The following is a 20,191-nucleotide window of genomic DNA, read 5'->3' as shown; positions in this document are numbered from 1 at the left end:
AAATGGTGAGGCAGTATTAAAAAACAAACAAACAAACAAACAAAACCCTAGACTAAGATTTTTCAAGAATAAATACATACATGGATCCTTAGATAAAAAATTGTAAGAAGCTCCAAACGGGGTGAAAATTATTGTCACCTAGATGTACCATGGTGAAGTTTAGAATTACAAAACCAAAAAGAAAATAAATAACTTACCATGAACTTGTCAACAAAAGTAGAGTACAAAGAACAATAGAGAAGTGGCTTCCAAATTGAGGAGAAAGAGGAAAAACTGTTTCTCAGAGAACCATTAACATGCTATATTGCATTTTAAAAAGATGATTTGAAGATGCATTAAAACAAAAAGTACATTCGATAAGTTCATTATTCAAACTCATTGACAAACTACTTAAGATGTTTGGGTCAGGGACTGCAATCATTACACAACATTCATTCTCATTTGTCTCACTTCCTCAGAGAATTGTTTCTAATAGTATTTTACTGACTTCCTATCCTCAAATACTTGGTATCTCTCTTACCTGCCCCGGTAGATTTAAATATTCTCTTTCTGTCTCTGCCATACTTTCCTATTAGTGGAAGTTATTCTCCCATTGAATTTAGGATTCATCAATTAATTTGACTAATGCAACAACAACAATAAAATATGTGGATTTGTGTTTGAAGAAGAGCAAAGCACTAAGTAATGCTTATAAAATGCTATAAAGTGACTGTATTTTGCTTTGATAAATATTTTCCTAGAATAACTTGGAGGGCAGAAAATGTACCTAATGTACCCATGGCTTTAGGAGAAGAGATTTTAAATGAGAATGTCTATGAGTTGATTGCTATTGGCTGTATTTGATAAGATACTACAAAAAAGAGATGAGCTCAGGGGAGAAAAATACAAGTATATTTTGTAATAGACATGAAAAAGAAGAGGAAGAAACCAAAATTTCATGACTTTTATGGCTAAAATGTAAGTATAAAGAGTTCAACAAATAAATTAGCCTCAAAGTCTTAAGGACAGAAACCCTTGTAATGATTGCATAGAATCATTTTTTAATTTCTGTGAGCCACTAACATTTTTTTTCCATCTAAATGGGATTTTTATTTCAATAATTTTGCCTTTATTTATCCCCAATTATATTTTGAATTTGTGGTGGGCAAATAATGTGTCCTAACTCAGTGGTCTCTGAAACAAGAAAAGCTATGTTGTATATGATTATATCGAAAGATCTTAAAATCAAGACTGGTACTGCATTTAAAGAGATTTGGGAATGTCAGGGAACTGCTAAGTACTTTTTAACTCTAAGCAACACATAGTTCCTTAGAGTTTAGAGAGTAAACTAAAGAATTATTTGAGTTCAGAGAGTAGACTGTGGACAGGTTATATTACTTTTTCACAATCATTTATTTCTTTCCCTCCCTTATCATGTTTTCCTATAAATGGTGTATATGCTCCTGCTACTTAACTTCATGTCAAAGGCTGCTTTGCCAACTGAAGATAAACAGACATGCCACATGGCACTTTAAGTGCCCTTCAGTGGTTGCATCCTTTTTTCCTTATCTTGGCCTTCCTGATGACTATGTTTTCAGCTCATATTCTGGAATGAAAATTCACTTTGAACTGAGACTAACCCAGCAGTTGTAACTTAGTCATAGATCTTATACTATGCAAGATAGAATTAAATATTTGGTGTTGTCTGAGATATTTTTGGTGATTAATCAACATATAAACAGATAATAAAAATCTGTTATCTTTAGCATTATCACTTCATAATATACTATAAAGTTTTATCATATATCTTGCCCATAAGAATGTGCACTCCAAAAGGATGAGGATTTTGGTGTTTTGTTTACTGTATACTTAGTACTTGAAACTGGGACTTCCAAGGTGGTACTAGTGGTAAAGAGCTGAGACTTAAGGGATGTGGGTTCAGTTCAGTTCCTGGGTGAGGAAGTTCCCTGGAGGAGGGCATGGCAACCCACTCCAGTTTTCTTGTCTGGAGAACCCCATGGACAGAGGAGCCTGGCAGGCTACAGTCCATGGTGTTGCAAAGAGTTAGACACAACTGAAGTGGCTTAGCACATATGCACAGTACCTGAAATTATGCTGGCACAAGGTAAGTGACATTTAGTGAATGAGTCAACAATCTAGACTGATCCAAAACTTCAAGTGAAAGGGTACATATTCATAAATAATTAAGAACTTTTAAGGGAAAATAATTGAAGGGGAGTTGATAAAACAGATATCAACATCCACTTGGTTTGAAAAGTAGATCTAGTGGACTTTGTGAAGCCCTTAGGAAGCCATATAATGTGTACCCCAGGACTTGGTATATGTCCGAGTTGGAGTTACAGATAAAATACACATCAGATAATGAAAGGCACAGGCCCCAGTAGCCATCCTTGTAAAAGTAGATGACAACATCTTAAAGGTTTACCAAAGTGATTAAAGACATATGCTATTTATACTTTAAAGGAAACTTTAGGTTACTTTATGGCATTAGAAAAAGGGAAGATTTAAAAAAAAAGATACTAAAGATAAAGTGATTGATCAATATTACTACATAAGCATTATATTTCTTTACACAAAATATATAAACATAGGGAAAATATAAATTGCTTTGTATTTTATGAAACACAATACTCATAATAATTATATATAATTAATGATATCATAAGATTTTTAAAAAGCCTTTTGTATTACAAAATAATAAAAGTTAGGAGTATATACAATTACTATACTAAAAGAGAAGGTAATATTACAGATGTCCAGAGATCTGAAGATAAACCAAGTATAGGCAACAAATTTTTTTGTTTGAAGGTTATCATCATTTTTAATAAAATATAAACAGAAATGGTTTCAATGTAATAAGTAAGGAAGGCTTGAAGTTTCTGATATAACTAACTTTTTGTTCAGTAACCTGATGTTGTGTAAAAGCAGATGTAGGAAATAAATTAGGAGTTCTAGAAAACTGAAAATGCTTAATAAAGATCAACTTGAAAGTGATAAAAATCAAAAGAACCAATGCTCATATGAAAACAATTATATAAAAATGAAAAAATGTGAAAAATCTTTATATAATAAGCACAATAGTATTTTATATGCAGGAGAGGACAGAGAGGAAAATCTATGAATGTAAACATCCCTTCAAAAACAACAACAAAAAATGAATGTTTGGAAAGAAAATTTTCATCACTGGGAAAAAAAGAAACTCAGATTAAAACAGCTCAACATGTTTTAATATTAAAACACCACCCAGATTTAAACATATTCTGGTGATATTTGTGTATTATAAAGACCAAAATACATCCAAAAATTATGGATGCAGGAAAAGAGCTTATCTCACAACATTAAGTAGGCTGGCTGGTTGTAATTTTCATCAAACTATAGCTCTTCTCCTCACAACATGTAGTGGTGCAAATTTGGACACTCTGGTTAGTTTGGGACAGCTTTTGCATCACATTTTTGCAAGTCATTAAATACTTCGGCCTTAAACAAAACAAAAATTTGCTTTGCTATGAAAGATTTTTTTTTAAGTGATTCTTTATTGCCACACAATTCAGACAGCATATCCCTCCATAACTGATGACTATCAAAACAATAACCAGGGCTGTTCTGTTGTAGCTTGTGTATATGACAACCAACTTATGAATTATGAGTGTACTGGAATAGCATAATTATCAAATATGACTACTTTTTACAAAAGCCAAGCTACAGATAAAGAACAAATTGACTGTTTTATATACCAAATAATGTGTAAAATAAATTTCTTCATTTTAAAAATTATGTTAAATGATTGGGATTTTATTTTTTAATGTATAACCTATTCTATAAAAGATATTTTTAAAATCAATCCCTTTGTTATATCAACTAGATCTATGATTGTACCTATGGCATTATGAGATTTTAAAGTAAATATTTTCTAACTATGCAATACATATGTAAATATTTCACATACATAGTCATACACATGACAAGTTTTCTCTTGTAAATGCTCCAAGAAAAGAAAGGAAACTGGGGGAAAAAGAAACCTCTCCCCTTAATTTTAACAGGGAGAATTAAGAACCAAGTCTTTTGTTTTAAATTTGTGTCTGTCCTTATGAACCCAGTTATAAAATTTATTTCTGTAAAATGAATACATGATCTCCTTCTCTCAAGCTAATATATACATGATGATAGTCAAAAAACACAATCCGTATGATATGTTTGTGTGTGTGTGTTTATGTGTCTGTGAGAAATAAAATCTCAATGTATTTTTTTTAGTCCTCCTTACTCCTCTTTAAAGTTGAATAACACTCGTACAGTATGTAACCTTTTTGTGAACTCAAGCAGAGTACACTGAGGGAGTTTTTTGGCAACTGTAGAAATGCTGATTAGACTGTACTGTAAAATTATCCAAGATAAGATCTTTTCTCTTTTTCCCAGAGAGAGCAATTACCGAGTAAAAATAACACAGAAAGGCAAGAGATCATTTACCTTGTGTACCAAGATTCTGAGAGTTTTGACCTTTGCTAATCTTATTTAAATAAGAGTGCATTTCTTTCTAAATCATAAACTGACTCTTTCCATGTGATTGGATTACATCATGAATAGGAAAGCCAAAACTTTAGACCTCAGGTCAAAGATTACTAAATACATTTGAACTATATCCTTTAAAGATTCTCCCAAATGTTTTTACTCCTAAAAGGAATTCCAATTTTCATAAAATAATAGGTAAATGAAAATTCGTGTATTATCACTATTATTCAGAGATGATAATAACCTAATTATTTTTGGACTGTTGACCCTCAGTTAGAATTCTTAAAGGTGACTCTGCATGCTGTATGTCTTCATAACTGATCATTGCATGATTTTGTTATAAATAGTGTGTAAAGTTTTCTCTAAAATCTTTTGTTATTTTCAGATAATTTTAGATATTTTCTCCCAAGGTTAATCATAGTATCTTAAAATGTGACAAAACCTAAAAAATATATTTAGGATTAAAATTTCAAAGGAACGTGTGAATATTAATGTTAAAACAGAAATATTAATAAAATATTTGAGCATGAAGTGCCTTGAGCTCCTTTTAGAATATGCTTTCTATCTAAAAGCATCTGGATCCCAAAGACCTTGGTTTCCCTGAAATTATTTCCAACTAATAAAAATAAATGAAAAATAAAAAAAAAATTTTAAGAAATTATTTAAATCCTAGTAACTTTATTTTTATATTCTTAGTGATCTTTGTTGTCAGAGACATCTAAACTTCATTGAGTTCATATCCATTTATCATAATATCTCTGTTTTATTTTAAATTTTCTCTTCTATTAATTCTATAATTATCTCACTAGAATATCATACACACATATACATTCATATGTATCATATACATAAACATATATACATTCAATAGTTCCGTTTCCCAAGTTGCTGATATTTTTATCATATTGGACAATTTCTTTATTCATTATTTTTATTCACTTAAGAATAAAATAGACATAGGTTGTTTCTGTTATCTTGGCCATTGTGAATAATGCTGCAGATATCATAATGACACAGGCATCTCTTTGAGATTGCCATTTCAATTCCTTGGACTATGTACCCTGAAGTAGGATTTCTGGATCATGTTGTAGTTCTATTTTTACTCTTTTCAAGGAGCTCCATACTCTTTTACATAGCTGCTACACCATTTTACTTTCCCACCAAGAGTGTCCAAGGATTTCAATTTCTCCAAAACTGTGCCAACACTTTTCATTTTGTTTTGCCAACAATAGCCAGTCTAATAGGTTTGAGGTTATCTCTCACTAAAGTGTTAATTTGCGTTTCCCTGATATTAATGATGTTGAGCATATTTTCATATACCTGTTGCCTATTTTTATGTCTTTTTTTGGAGAAATGTCTGCTCAAACCATTTGTGCATTTTTCCAATCATTATTGTTTCTGTTTTTGTTTTGCTTGAGTTGTAGGAGTTATTTATATATTTTGGAAGCTTGCAAATATTTCCATGCATCCTCTGCATTGCCTTTTAATTCTGTCGATTATCTGCTTCGCTGTGCAGAACTCTTTTAGTCTGCTGTAGTTCCATATTTTGAAGTACACAATACCACACTGTTTACTGTAGGCACCATGTCATGCAGCAGGTCTCTAGAATTATTAAATCAGCCGATATAATTCAGTAGCTTGCTGAGTGGCTCAGTGGTAAAGAGTCCACCAGAAAATGCAGGAGACACGGGTTCAATCCCTGCCTCAGGAAGATCCTCTGAAGTGGGAAATGACAACCCACTCCAGCTGGGATAATCCTATGTACAGGGGAGCATCATAGGATACAATTCATCTGGCCCCAAAGAATCGTACATAATTGAGCACACACAAGAGAAAGTAAAGATTGAAATTTTACACCCATTGAACAACAGAGGGAAAAGAACTCTTGACATCAGTCTTGGCAAAAATTTCTTGATTATGGCACGAAACATAGACAATAAAAGCAAAAATAAATGATGACTTCCAAGTTTTATCTGTGATGAGTAAAGCTGCTATAAAAGTCCATGTGTAGGTCTTTATGTGGAAAGAAATTTTCAACTCCATTTGGTAAAAAAAAAAAAAGAGCAAAGAGTGTAATTACTGGATGTACGGTGTCTTCTAGGGGCTTCCGAGGTGGCTCAGTGGTAAAGAGTTTGTCTGCAATGCAGGAGCAGCAGGCAGCATGTGTTCAATATCTGGGTTGGGAAGATCCTCTGGAGGAGGAAATGGCAACCCACTCCAGTATTCTTGCCTAGGAATCCCATGGAAAGAAGAGCTTGGCAGAATACAGTCCATGGGGTTGCAAAGAGACATGACTAAGTAAGCACCTACTTCATGGTATCCTCTAACCCAGGGGTCCCCAAACTCTGGCTAGAGGACAAGTACCTCCTGTCAGATAAGCAGCAGCATTAGAAATCAGGGGCTCAATAAATGTAAAATACTTGAATCATCCTCAAACCAACCTCCACCACCAGTCCATTGAAAAATTGTTTTCCATGAAATGGGTGTCTGGTGCTGAGAATTTGATTATAAGTATTTCACCTTGAGCACTGGCTATAAGAGCAATAATTTATTTCTTTACAAAATAAAATTGGGAGATTAAAAGGCTTTTGAAAACTTTGCTCCAAGAATAACTGCTTATCATGTTTTTGTTTGCTTGTTAGGATTTTTGTTTCAATTTTGCTTTTAATTTCCCCAAACATTATGCAAAGCACCACAGAAAGGAAAGAACTGAACAGGGTCCCTTGTATTTGTCAAATCACTGACAATGATCTATTGCTGTACTGCAAATCATCCAATTGAGGAGCTTATACAACCAATATTTATTACCTCATGATTTCTGGAGATCAGGAATCTAGGTTTGACTCAGCTGGGTGCTTCAGATTCAGGTTTATTAGATCCCAGTATGTTTGGAGCAGAGGTGGTGATCTTATTCAGAAGCTTTCCTGGGGGAGGCAGGGATGGTTTTTGCTTCCAGCTTACTGACATCATTGTTGCCAGTTTTCAGTCACTTGTCCTATGGTACACTCCATAGGGCTTCAATACAACATCATAGATATTTTCCCCCAGGGAAGCAATCTAAGGGAACTTGAGAAATAGTACTCATGAAAGAAACCACAGCGCTTTCATAACCTTATCTTGGAAGTGATACCTCATTAATTTTGCTGTGTTCAATTTATTAGAAGTGAGTCCCTATATTTAGCCAACATATGAGGAAAGGGAATTACTTAAGGGCATTTATATCACTGCAGATGGTGGCTGCAGCAATGAAATTAAAAGACACTTGCTCCTTGTAAGAAAAGTTATGACCAATCTAGGTAGCATATTAAAAAGCAGAGACATTATTTGTCAACAGAGGTCCATCTAGCAGCAAATATCCTTTCTTCCTTTGCACTGAATCGTCTTCTTCCAGGATAGGTTTCCTCTTGAAAGACTGCCTGAAGGTTTTCTGAGCCATGCCTCTTTTATGACCCACTGGTACTATTTTTTCAACTTCCTTTGTTAAAACAATGTGCTTTGTAATGATACCATCATAATAATTCTGTGATTTACTTATTTATCTCTGTGTACAAAGACTCTTTTTTTTTTTTACAAGTGTCATCACCCTAATTTTCACAAGCCAAAAGTCCTTTGGTGGCTTATTGAATTATGAAAAGTTATAGTATACCTGGAACTTATAGTCTTTCACAACCAGGAAGTTGACTTCCTAGCCTATCTCGAAAAGTTTTGGGCAATAGGTTCTAATTTATTTTGCAACTTTTCTATATGTTTTTCATCAGAACAGTGTTCTATTTTATATGTAGCTTCCTGGGGCTTCCCTGGTGGCTCAGATGGTAAAGAAAATGTGTATGCAAAACAGGACACTCAGGTTCAATCCCTGGGTCAGGAAGATCTCCTGGAGAAGGGAATGGCTCCAACTTCAGTATTCTTGCCTCGAAAATCCCATGGACAGAGGAGCCTGGCAGGCTACAGTCCACGGGGTTGCAAAGAGTCAGATATAACCAAGTGACTGACACTTTCACTTTCAGGAATATTGTAACATTTTTAAGGATTCTAAGAAATTATTACAGACCTTAGATTATCTATGCCAACATGAATTTTGGAAGCACACGCATTGTCAGAAGCCTCTTCCAGTGTATCAGAGAGAAGAGAGATGAGCTCCAGTTTGAACATTTTGGGGAATGGAATCTCCTTGTGAATCATTGTGAATCACCTGCCTATCCTTGCATCCATCAACTGAGAGGAATGGTGGAGTCCTATAAAAATGTGGGTCTCATGCTTTTCCCAGGTCAAATAACTTTGTTAAGAGGAATATGGTGCCTTTAGCAATTTGACAGATCCTGCTCAAAGCACATGATTAAGATCAGGGGATCATGTTTCACAGAAGGTGCTCTACTCATGAACTCTTATGTTGGTGAGGGCTGTTGAACTAAAAAATAATATTTGAAGTCAAGTATAGTGTAAACAAATGTATAGAACTGGGAAAAATCTTTGTTGAATAACAAACAGACACATACAGACTCACACATAAGTCAATTTTCAGTATCTTCATGTAGGTGCTGGAAAAGACTCTTGAGAGCCTATTCTACAGCAAGAGCCTGTTGGACAGACCAAACCAGTCAATCTAAATGAAATCAACCCTAAATATTCATTGAAAGGACTGGTGCTGAAGTTGAAGCTCCAGTACTTTGGCCATGTGATGCAATGAGCCAACTCATTGAATTAGGCCCTGATGGTGGGAAAAATTGAGGTCAGGAGGAGAATGATTGACAGAGAATGAGATGGTTGGAAGGCATCACCAATTCAATGGACATGGACTTGAGCAATCTCTGGGAGATACTGAAGGACAGGGAAGCCTGGCGTGCTGTAGTCCATGGAGTCTCAAAGAGTTGAACATGATTTAATGACTGAACAACAACAACATTTAGCACTTTAAAGCATACAATTTTACCTTTAGAAGAAAATTAGAATACTCCACACACTTACAGATGCACTAACCAAAAAAAATGAAATATCATACCAAAACTAAAAAAATTATTAACTCAGAAGTTATTTTTATAGATGCTTCACATTCACCTATCTATATGGCCTAATTGTATTTATGTATAGTATGAAATCTCATTAATTTAATATTGGTTTAAATTTTTATAAAATTACATTTTAATTAAAGGTTTCTGTTATTTATATAGTTATTTGAAGCTTTATATAATAAATAAATTACTGTAATAGATGTTTCTAACTTTGCAATAAAACAATTGATGACAACATGTATATCATGCTTATTATCTATTTCATAAGTGCCTATAGGGAAATGTGAGCATTGATGAAATAGATGTAAACATAAATAGATGTGTGGCCTAAATATTTCAGTGTCTTCTTATGAAATGATTGTTGTTTTATGACCATTTTTATATCAAATAATTTTAATATAAAATATTTTTTCAGAGCACTATCAGCTGTATGTTCCTGAGTCAGCTCAAGTTGGTTCAGCTGTTGGGAAAATAAAGGCAAATGATGCAGACACTGGCTCAAATGCGGACATGACATACTCCATCATTAATGGTGACGGTGTTGGCATATTCTCCATTTCCACTGACAAAGAGACAAGAGAAGGGATCCTTTCCTTAAAAAAGGTAAAAAAAGTACTGTTAGTGAGCTAGGCAATTCACTCATTTTTCCATGAATGCAAATTTGGCAAGATATTAATAATGTATATTTTCAAGTCATTAAAATGACAAAGTATTTCCTCTTTAATATGTAATGACATTTTAATTATGATTATGTCTAACTGTTTAAATCATTTCTTAAGTGTTAGTTGCTGAGTTGTGTCTGACTCCACAACCCCATGGACTATAGCCCACCAGGCTTCTCCATCCATGCGATTCTCCAGTCAAGAATGCTTGAGTGGGTTGCTATTTCCTCCTCCAAGGGATCTTCCTGCAGGCAGATTCTTTACTGTCTGACCACCGGGGAAGCCCTATGTTTTAGTATGGTGGGAAGGTCAGATGTAGAATACACTATGAATGTATTCCTTTATTTTTGTTTTCTGATAACATAGCTACCGTGAATTCCAGTTCTATTAATATCATTATTTTACGTTATGCTAATCAAAGTAGCATTATAAGACTTTCCTGCTTGATGGTCATGGACCTTTTAGTGAAGTCATTTACCTTCTCATTACCCTCATTCTGTTTTATTCCTAAGAATTTGTCACCAGATTAAATCTATTGCCTTTTGCTTTTAAGAGAACACTATACTCATGCCTTTGTAAGAATGCAGTAGAACACAGGCAGTTAGCAAAGGAGACTTTAAATGTAACTTCTAAAGCAGTATGTCTCAGTGTTTAAATGTTTAACAATTTCAGCTTGAAAATCTAGTAACATGCAAGTCCCTAGGCCTTACCTTCATTATATTTTGATTCAGAAAGACTGGGAGTGAGGAATTAGTCTTTTTAACAAGTACTCTGGATGATTCTACTGTATAGTATGTTGAGAACAAAGGCTGAAAAATTATATTCTGATGGCTCAAACGGTAAAGAATCTGCAGTGTGGGAAACCTGGGTTCTATCCCTGAATTGGGAAGATCCCCTGGAAGAGGGCATGGCAACCCATTCCAGTATTCTTGCCTGGAGAAGCCCCATGGACAAGGGAGCCAGGCAGGCCATAGTCCATGGGGTCACAAAGAGTCAGACATGGCTGTGCAACTGAGCATACACACAGTAACAGTGAAATGAATCAATCAGTCTGTCTGTCTATCAATCATCTATTTATCTATTTGAATCGAGTTGTCATTTATTATATTATCTATCTATCTAGTTATCTGTGTGTATTTGTATATATATTTATCTTTGCACTATATAAAATCTCATTTATTCTTCTAATAATCATAATTTTATGCTGATTTAAAATTGAAGATTAATATGTCTTTTGTATGTCACAAAAGGGGCCTGAGAAGCAGAGCTTAAAGTGTGCAAATACTTAGAAATAGTCATCACTGGTCTATATATAATACTGATTCTTCACCTAAATATCTTCTCATTTTAATCTTTTGAACTTGTCAAACTTGGATAAAAAAATGTTGATAAAAAGAGTCAATTCCCATATCTTTATTTTAAAAAATATTGAGTTTTAAGTGTCTCTTATGTGCCAATAATTGTGTTCTACATGAGCCAGGAAAGCCTGAGCAGAGCAAAAGTCAGTCTCAGCCTACATAGAGCTTCCCACCTATGGAAGTGGAGAGATACTCATCAAATATCACATGCATTCTTAGATGGATAATAAAAAGTGATCTATGACAGAGTAAAACAGTGCTATTGGAAAGGCAAAGTCTAGGGTGTTTAATCCTGTCTGATTAGTTAACAGTGGTTGAACAGAGAACTAAAACATACTTAGGAGGTAATTAGGTGAGAGAATTAAAGGACGGGGAAAGAAAACATAACGAGAACCTGAGTGGGGTGGAATGTGGCACAGTGAGGACCTAAGGAGCATCCTTGATTCTGGAGCAGAGAGAGTGAAGAAGCTAGTGCATATGGAAGCACACAGAATTTTGTTAAATTTTACCCAATGGGGAACTATTGGGTAACACTGAAGCTGTCTAAGCAGGAAGTGACAAGGTCTCATTTGATGTCTCTATTTCTAATGAATTTTTAATATAAGATACAAGAGAATGAGGTTGTTTTTTAATTTGTTGCTGCATTCCCAATGTCTAGGATGTTTTCTGACATTGAATAGGCATTCAATAAGCACTAGCATAATGAATGAATATATTGAATTCACCAGAAAAAGTTTGTTTGGGGCTTTCTGTGAAATGTTAAGAAAAACTCAAATGGACTTTTTGGCCAACACAATACTATAGACTGAAAAATGGAACAAGGAGTGTCTGCTTTTCATTCCTTAGATGGCTTCTCCACTCAAATAAGTCCAGGTAAGTGGATGAATAATTCTTTCTGAAAGATGAATCTGAAACCCTAGGGAACACTCGCATTTAAGAAACAAGCAGAAGGCAGGAAAGAAAGAGTCTTTGAAGAAAATATCAAAATACAGAAGAGAATTTTATCAGTGAAAATTCCCAAAGTAGGCTGAATAGGAGGAATATAGTCATTAAAAATATGAAGGATTCTAGATCTATGAAACCATTTAGGATTATAAAAGTTAATTCATCTCACCATCTGCATCTCATTTTCATCACTATAGATAGTAACATCACATTTGTTGAGTGTTTCCTCTGTGTCAGGAAGGGTTTTAAGAGCTTATTCCCAAATCTTTATTGAGCTGGTACACCAGTTATGAAGCTTCCCTGGTGGTTGAGTGGTAAAGAATCCACCTGTCAATGCAGGAGTCACAGGAGACTCAGGTATCATCCTTGGGTTGAGAAGATCCCTTGCAGTAGAAAATAGCAACCCACTCCAGTATTCTTGCCTGGAAAATTCCATGGACAGAGGAGACTGGCGGGCCACAGTCCATGGGGTTGTAAAGATTCAGAGTTGGACACAAATGAGCGACTGAGCATGCAGGCACACCTTTATCATCCTTTAAACCTAACTAGAATGTTGTGTGGGCTTTCCTGGTGGCTCAGTGGTAAAGAATCCACCTGCCAATGCAGGAGATATGCTTTGATTCCTGTGTCAGGAAGATCCTCTGTTGAAGGAATGACAACTGACTCCAGTATTCTTGCTTGGAAAACCTGATGAACAGAGGAGATTGGCAGGCTGCCGTCCATGGGGTTGCAAAAAAGTCAGACATGACTTACTGACTAAAACAACAGAAATTGATGACAGAAAATTTGTCTCAGGAGTTTGTCTTTTTAGAATCTCAAAAGTTACATGTATTACCTGCTTGAAAGGAAACACAATTTGCTACAATGAAGAGATGAACAAATTTACTGTAGTGCAGAGACCATGTATGGGAGGCAAAGAAATGGGAGAAAAAAGTTTAAACACACTGTCCTCTTTGAGAAGCTTTGTAGTAAAGCCAGGGAGGTAAATCAATGAGAACATCATAAAATGAAGATTTTGGTTATAAGTTGGGAGATGGAAAGTATGTTGATGGATAAATGGATATCCATCAGCAGATGGATAAAAAATCAAGAGACAAGAAACTGAGGATACTAAAGAGAGGGTAACTGAATTAAAAAGATGCTCTGAGGTAGAGATGACCCTGTTTGAGTTCTTGATTGCAGATGGAAAGAAAGGATCTATGATAATATGCCTCGTTCTTTGATAGAATCAAATAGGAAGGAGAATTTAATGTTTGCAGATAAGTTTGCAATGATCTAGCTGGAACGTATGCGGGAGAATGGGAAACAGAGGATACTTGCCAATTGAGAACTATTGTCTGTATAAAGTAGGAAGTTTATTATGTTTACAAAACATGAGGGAAGTGGTGGATGGTGTGAATACACACATGATATAAAATACAAATATATATTGTGTGATTAAGAACAATAGGGATCTTATCACCCTTCATGGCCCCAATTAATTTTAAGTTGCTTGTGAAAAATGAAGCCAAAATCATATGTGTGCACATGTGCACACCTATATATAATTAACATTCTCTATTCTATATTGCATACACACTTGCACATACACAATAGGTATTTTCAAGATAAGTGCTGTAATTGTGTTACGTGGTGATATTAATACTAAAAATAACCTTGATATTTAATGAGTCCGAATCATCTTTCACTTTTTTCCTGAATTTATTTTTAATACAGTCTATACTTCCTCTAAAATCCAATGGGTGCATTTATGAAAAATTTCTAAACCCTTCAGATTAGGATTATCCATTTTAGAATTATCCCATTGCTATATATATAATGTTATAAACTATTGCAATTTGAAAATTAAGCTATATAACTCTGTGGACTTTAACCTTCAAGAGGCACTCATACAGATGGTAGGAAATAGATAAAACAGTCCTTTCGAACTTGTTCCTTATTTAATCTCTAAGGCAGCTCACTTTAGCCAGCAAGGCAGAACAGCTAATCTTCCCAAAGATCAAAATCAGCCCTGCTCTATAAATCAGTTTGCAGGAGCATCTGCACATTCTTTCTATATCGTGCCTTCATCAGAAAATTGCCAAGTTGAATTCACTGGTCCATGGTGGGGTACGTTGTAAATACACTTTGATAACTTTCATTCCTTGTTTAATGGACCCTGACTGGGTGGAAAGGGGAAAAAGATAGGGATGAATGCAAGTCGATGCATTCTTTCCTGTGACATAAACCTCTGTAGCTAGGGATATGCTTTGTAGCAGCCTCTCTTAAGATTCAGTTCTTGTGGTCCTTATGTCGATTTGCCTTCTTTATAGAAGTTATTCCACTTTTTGGTTTGTTTGTTTTAACTCAAGGCTGCAGCCCAGTTTTCTTTTATGACTTCTGGCAAACAGTGTCTGTAGTACCACTTTTCTTCTTCACGTATACCTAATTGCAAAAACAATGCCTATTATTTTAAGCCCCAAATCTTAAACTTGGTTTTTTAGTCAGTGGAAAAGACCATCTTTACTGCTGGATAAAAATAAATTTTGGTCTTGCCATGTAAGAGATGTCTGACATTATCACAAATCTCTAATCTTCAGTTTTCTTATTTTTAATGTGCTACAAAGTGATTGTTACAGAGAGATGAAATGAAGTAAAATAGTTCTCTAAGTTGTGCCTGGCTAATAAGCACAGTGATACTTCAATACCTGTATTTCTTCTTTTCTTTTTTCCTTCCTCTATTTACACTGAATATTAACTACACTTGCCAGAAAACTCCATGAGCTTATCTTACTGCCTTCCTTTATTTCAAGTTATCTAAATCACCTATAATCACATAAAGAATAGCACATCCTATGTATACTTTTATGAATGATATCAATATTTTCTCATTGAAGCAGAGCTGATTTACAAAGTCAGATTGGTTTCAGGGGTACAGCACAGTGATTTCTATAGACAGTTAAATAGATAGATCTATATATCTATCTACATATATCTCTTCTGCGGATTTTTCCCTCAGAGGATATTACAAAATATTGAGCATAGTTACCGATGCTATAAAGTAGGTCCTTGTTGGTTACCTAGTTATACATAGTAGTGTGTATATATTAATGCTATCTTCCTAATTTATCCCTGCTCACCCCTCTTCCCCTCCGGTATTGCATGCATAAACACCCTGGTGGCTCAGAAGGCAGGGTCTTCCTGCAATGCAGGAGACCTAGATTGGATCCCTGGGTTGGGAAGATCTCCTGGAGGAGGGAAATGGCAACCCACTGCAGTATTCTTGCCTGGGAAACCCTATGGATAGAGGAACCTGGCAGGTTACAGTCCATGGGGTGGCAGAGCTGGACACAGCACAGCATGAACTGTCATTCATGGCTTTTGGCAATCTACTTCCTCCTCTGTCTTCTATAAGGATTTTTATCAAAATTCTAGTTTTGTCTTTGTAGTGTAACATTTCTAGGTAGGTTTCACTCACAAATATCCTTCTTTGATTTATCTTCTCTGTTTTACCTATCAGGGTAAGCATTTCTCTAGTTTTTCAATGCACAAGTGTTAATAATCTCTCAGTTGTGTCAGACTCTGTGCGATCCCATGGACTGTAGCTGATCAGGCTCCTCTGTTCATGGGATTTCACAGGCCAGAATATGGCAGTGGGTTGCCTTTTCCCTCTCCAGGGGATCTTCCTTACCCAGAGAGGAACCCGGATCTTCCGCATTGCTAGTGGTAAAGAACCTGCCTGCAAATGCAGGAGATCTAAGAGATGCAGGTTTGATCCCTAGGTCTGGAAGATTCCCTGGAGGAGGGCACAGTAATCCATTCTAGTACCTAGTCTCCAGGACTCTAGTCCCTGGAGAATCCCATGGACAGAGAAGACTGGGAGGCTACAGTTCATAGGGTTGCACAGAGTCCGACAGGACTGAAGCAACTTAGCATGCATGGCATGCACCAGCATCACAGTCAGATTCTTAATCATTTGAACCATGAGTGAAACTCCAGCAATTCTATATCATTCTTAAATCTGCTAGATCTAATAGAGTAGAAAGAACTTATTCTAATTAATTCATTATAAATATACTGAAAAATCCCATGGACAGAGGAACCTGGTGGGCTATAGTCCATGGGGTCACAAAGAGTTGGACATGAATGAGCAATTGAACACAGTGCCAACATACTGATAATTTCCAAGAACGTGTATCTAATGTGTGTTCTGTGTATGTGTAGCTCTATCCACAGTAGTTGGTGAACATTTTATTTTTTTGCAACTGGGTACCTTGTATTTTTTTTTAATTTTATACTATATATTATTTACACCATTCTATTTAATAAAGGATCAGAGGTGGATAGTGAGAGTAAACATACAGAGTTATAAATGTATTTGTTTAAGTTTAAATTAACCCTGAGAAAAAATAGGAAATGTTTCCAACTACAACCATACTACACCCATTCAAAATAATCACATTTTTAAATTTTTAGTGGATTGTATTTACTGAATTTTTCTGTATCATTTCTTTGTCTTGCATTGAGTGTCAGAATAAGAATCAGGATGTTCTTTGCCATCAGATTGTAAAGTTTTGAGGCTGTGAGCCACAAAATGCAATAAAAATATGGTATACCAACTTATTACAAATGTACACACTTCACACATAGAAAGAAATAGGTTTCTAATACTAATGAACTATTTAAATAAAACATTCATTAGAGATTGTATTTAAAAATCAGTCAAACTATTATTTTTTTTTTGTAAGATTTAAGTATCTTGAAAGTGGTCCTCTTGTTCAGCCAGAAACTGAAGATAGGAAAGTTCAATTCGGTGAAATCTACCACTGTATTTATAATACCTTTGATAGAGGACTGACTGCTTTGTGGCAACTTTAGTTCTGATTCTTCATCCATAGGCATGGCTATGGAGTGACAGAGTCGTTGAAACTACTTTGACATTAATTAACCCTCTTTAACACCTATTCCAGTAATACTATTTGGGCTTCCCCAGTAGCTCGGTGGTAAAGAATCTTCCTGCAATGCAGGAGATTCAGGTTCATTCTCTGGGTCTGGGAAAATCCCCTAGAGTAGGGCATGGCAAAGCTCTCCAGTATTCTTGCCTGGGAAATCCTACGCAGAGAGGAGCCTGGGGTCTGCCGTCCATGGGGTCACAAACAATCAGACACAACTGAAAAGGCTGAGCACTCAGCACTGTAATATTATTTAGTATACTAATTGGAAATTAATGATTTGTTGAAACAGCCTGATGAGTTGAGCTATCCAAAACTTAAAAAAACTAAATGTAGAGCTACCATAAAACTCTACAATCCCACTTCTGGGCATATATATGTGGAGGAAAACATGATCTGAAAAGATACAGGCACCCCAGTTTTCATTGCAGCACTGTTTATAATAGTCAAGACATAGAAGCAACCTAAATATCCACTGATAGAGGAATGGATAAAAAAGATGTAGTGCATATATACAGTGGAATATTACTCAGCCATTGAAAAGAATGAAATGATATCATTTACAGCAACATAGATGGACCTAGAGAGTCTCATACTGAATGAAGGAAGTAAGACAGGGAAGGAGAAATATTATATGACATACCTTATATGTGGAATCTAAAATTAAATGGTACACATCAACTTACAAAACAGAGAGAGACTCATAGAGAACAAACATGGTTTCCAAGGGGGATGGGATAATTAGGGAGTTTGGCAAGGTTGTGTACAATACACATTGCTATGTTTAAAATGGATAACCAACAAGGTCCTACTGTATAACACAAGGAACTCCACTCAATATTATGTGGCAACCTGGGTAGGAGGGGGATTGCAAGAGAATGGATACAGGTATAATTATGACTGAATTGTTTTGCTCTTCACCTGAAACCATCACAAAATTGAGTATACCCCAATACAAAAGTAAAATTTCAAAAGAACCAAATAATAGAATATGCTTTTTTTCCAGAAAATTCCAGGATTTGGCCTTATTTTGCACAACTGAAGTTCCTTTTTTTTTTAGTTAAAATATTGGTATCAATCTCATTATTACCATCCCATTTCCATGATGGAACACATGGATCATGATGCAATATAATAACTGGATCAAGGAGAGGTCCTATGAGTCATTTTTATTATGTAGGAAGACAGAATTTTAGGAACTTCTTGGACTCCAAGAAGTGAGTCTTAGAGCAACTTGGCTAAATTCTGTTTTTGGTATCCATCTATTTATGATGGTTGCATAGTTCCAGAGGAGGAATATATTAGTGTGATTTAATGAATAGTACAAGTGATTAATGAGAAACAATTAAAATGTTCCAAATATGTAGAGCTGGCTAGAAAATGATTGATGGGGAAGATGATAACTTATCTACAGGAATATGAAATGTGTTCTTATTAAAGAGGGAAAAGTTTGATTTTATAAGTAAGAAAGAGCAATGATATGTGAAAGTAATTACTAGGAGTAATAAGATAAAATTAAGAAATGAAAACTTAAGATGAAAATTGGAGCCAATCAGGGACAGTGAACTGCATTAGAACATTGAAAAGTAACTAAAGAAAAGTAAGAGAAGCCTCACTGCCTGGGGAAGTTAGAATTACACCAGAATAAACAGCTCTGACTGTCACAGAGGTGACAGAAGATTTTGCATGAAAAGAGTTTCAAGTGTTCCAGTTTTTTAGCTTTGTGAGTCTGAATTAAGGAATTATAAAAGTACTAAGAGTTTTGGTAGCCAGAATTAATGAAGTTATAATTAATGAAGTTAATAATTCATGTTCAGTGTGATTATAAATACTTGCAAAGAGGCAAGAATGTATCCTTTAATAGTGAAGAAATTTTATTACACTAAAAATCTGGCAGAAAGTGAAGAAGAGCTAAAGAGCCTCTTGATGAAAGTGAAAGAGGAGAGTGAAAAAAGTTGGCTTAAAGCTCAACATTCAGAAAATTAAGATCGTGGCATATTTTCCCATCACTTCATGGCAAAAAGATGGGGAAAAAGTAGAAACAGTGACAGACTTTACTTTGGGGGGCTCCAAAATCACTGCAGATGGTGACTGCAGCCATGAAATTAAGACACTTGCTCCTTGGAAGGAAAGCTTGACCAAATAAAAAGCAGAGACATTACTTTGCCGACAAAGGTCCGTCTAGTCAAAGCTATGGTCTCTCCAGTAGACACGTATGGATGTGAGAGTTGGACTATAAAGAAAGCTGAGTGCCGAAGAATTGATGCTTTTGATCTGTGGTGTTGGAGAAGACTCTTGAGAGTCCCTTGGACTGCAGGGAGATTCAACCAGTCCATGCTAAAGGAAATCAGTCCTGAGTGTTCATTGGAAGGGTTACAGTTATTTTAAAAATAACATAGAATTTTTCATCCTTCAAATGTAAACCATAAAATAGCACTTTTCCATACTCTAAACACAGCTATATTTGAAATTGAGGGAGGCTATTAATCACCCACCATGTACCAGGAATTATGCCAGATAACTAAAATGTGAAGATGAATTAGATAATATTCTCTCATAGAGGAAGCTGAGTAGACATGATACATTGTTATAATACATGATGTCAAATGTTAATTGTATAGGTTTATTTAAGTTGTTATAAGCACTCAGATAAAAGAGGGCCAATTTTTCAAAGGTGGAGGACAGTCTGGGAAGCATTTTCATGGGAGATTTGTTTTAAGCATGCACGAATACTTTCCATATACTCAGGAAAGTAAACGTGAGTCCCAGTCTTTATATCC

At 35.3% G+C, this 20,191-nt stretch overlaps 1 protein-coding gene across 6 annotated transcripts in view; it reads left to right on the top strand.

The window, feature by feature from the left end:
* Nucleotides 1-20,191, top strand: part of CDH18 (cadherin 18) — a 1,188,046-nt gene that overhangs the window by 1,068,372 nt on the left and 99,483 nt on the right. For all 6 annotated transcript variants that reach the window (XM_070476511.1, XM_070476510.1, XM_070476512.1 and 3 more), the window contains one exon: nt 9,931-10,118. In XM_070476511.1, coding sequence (XP_070332612.1) covers nt 9,931-10,118 — 188 coding nt within the window. The remainder of the gene's footprint in view (nt 1-9,930; nt 10,119-20,191) is intronic.

This window comes from Odocoileus virginianus, chromosome 14 (genome assembly GCF_023699985.2).
Source record: "Odocoileus virginianus isolate 20LAN1187 ecotype Illinois chromosome 14, Ovbor_1.2, whole genome shotgun sequence".
NCBI classification, from domain to species: domain Eukaryota; kingdom Metazoa; phylum Chordata; class Mammalia; order Artiodactyla; family Cervidae; genus Odocoileus; species Odocoileus virginianus.
The sequence above is the reverse complement of the archived record's forward strand: the minus strand, read 5'-3'. Positions and strand labels throughout refer to the sequence as shown.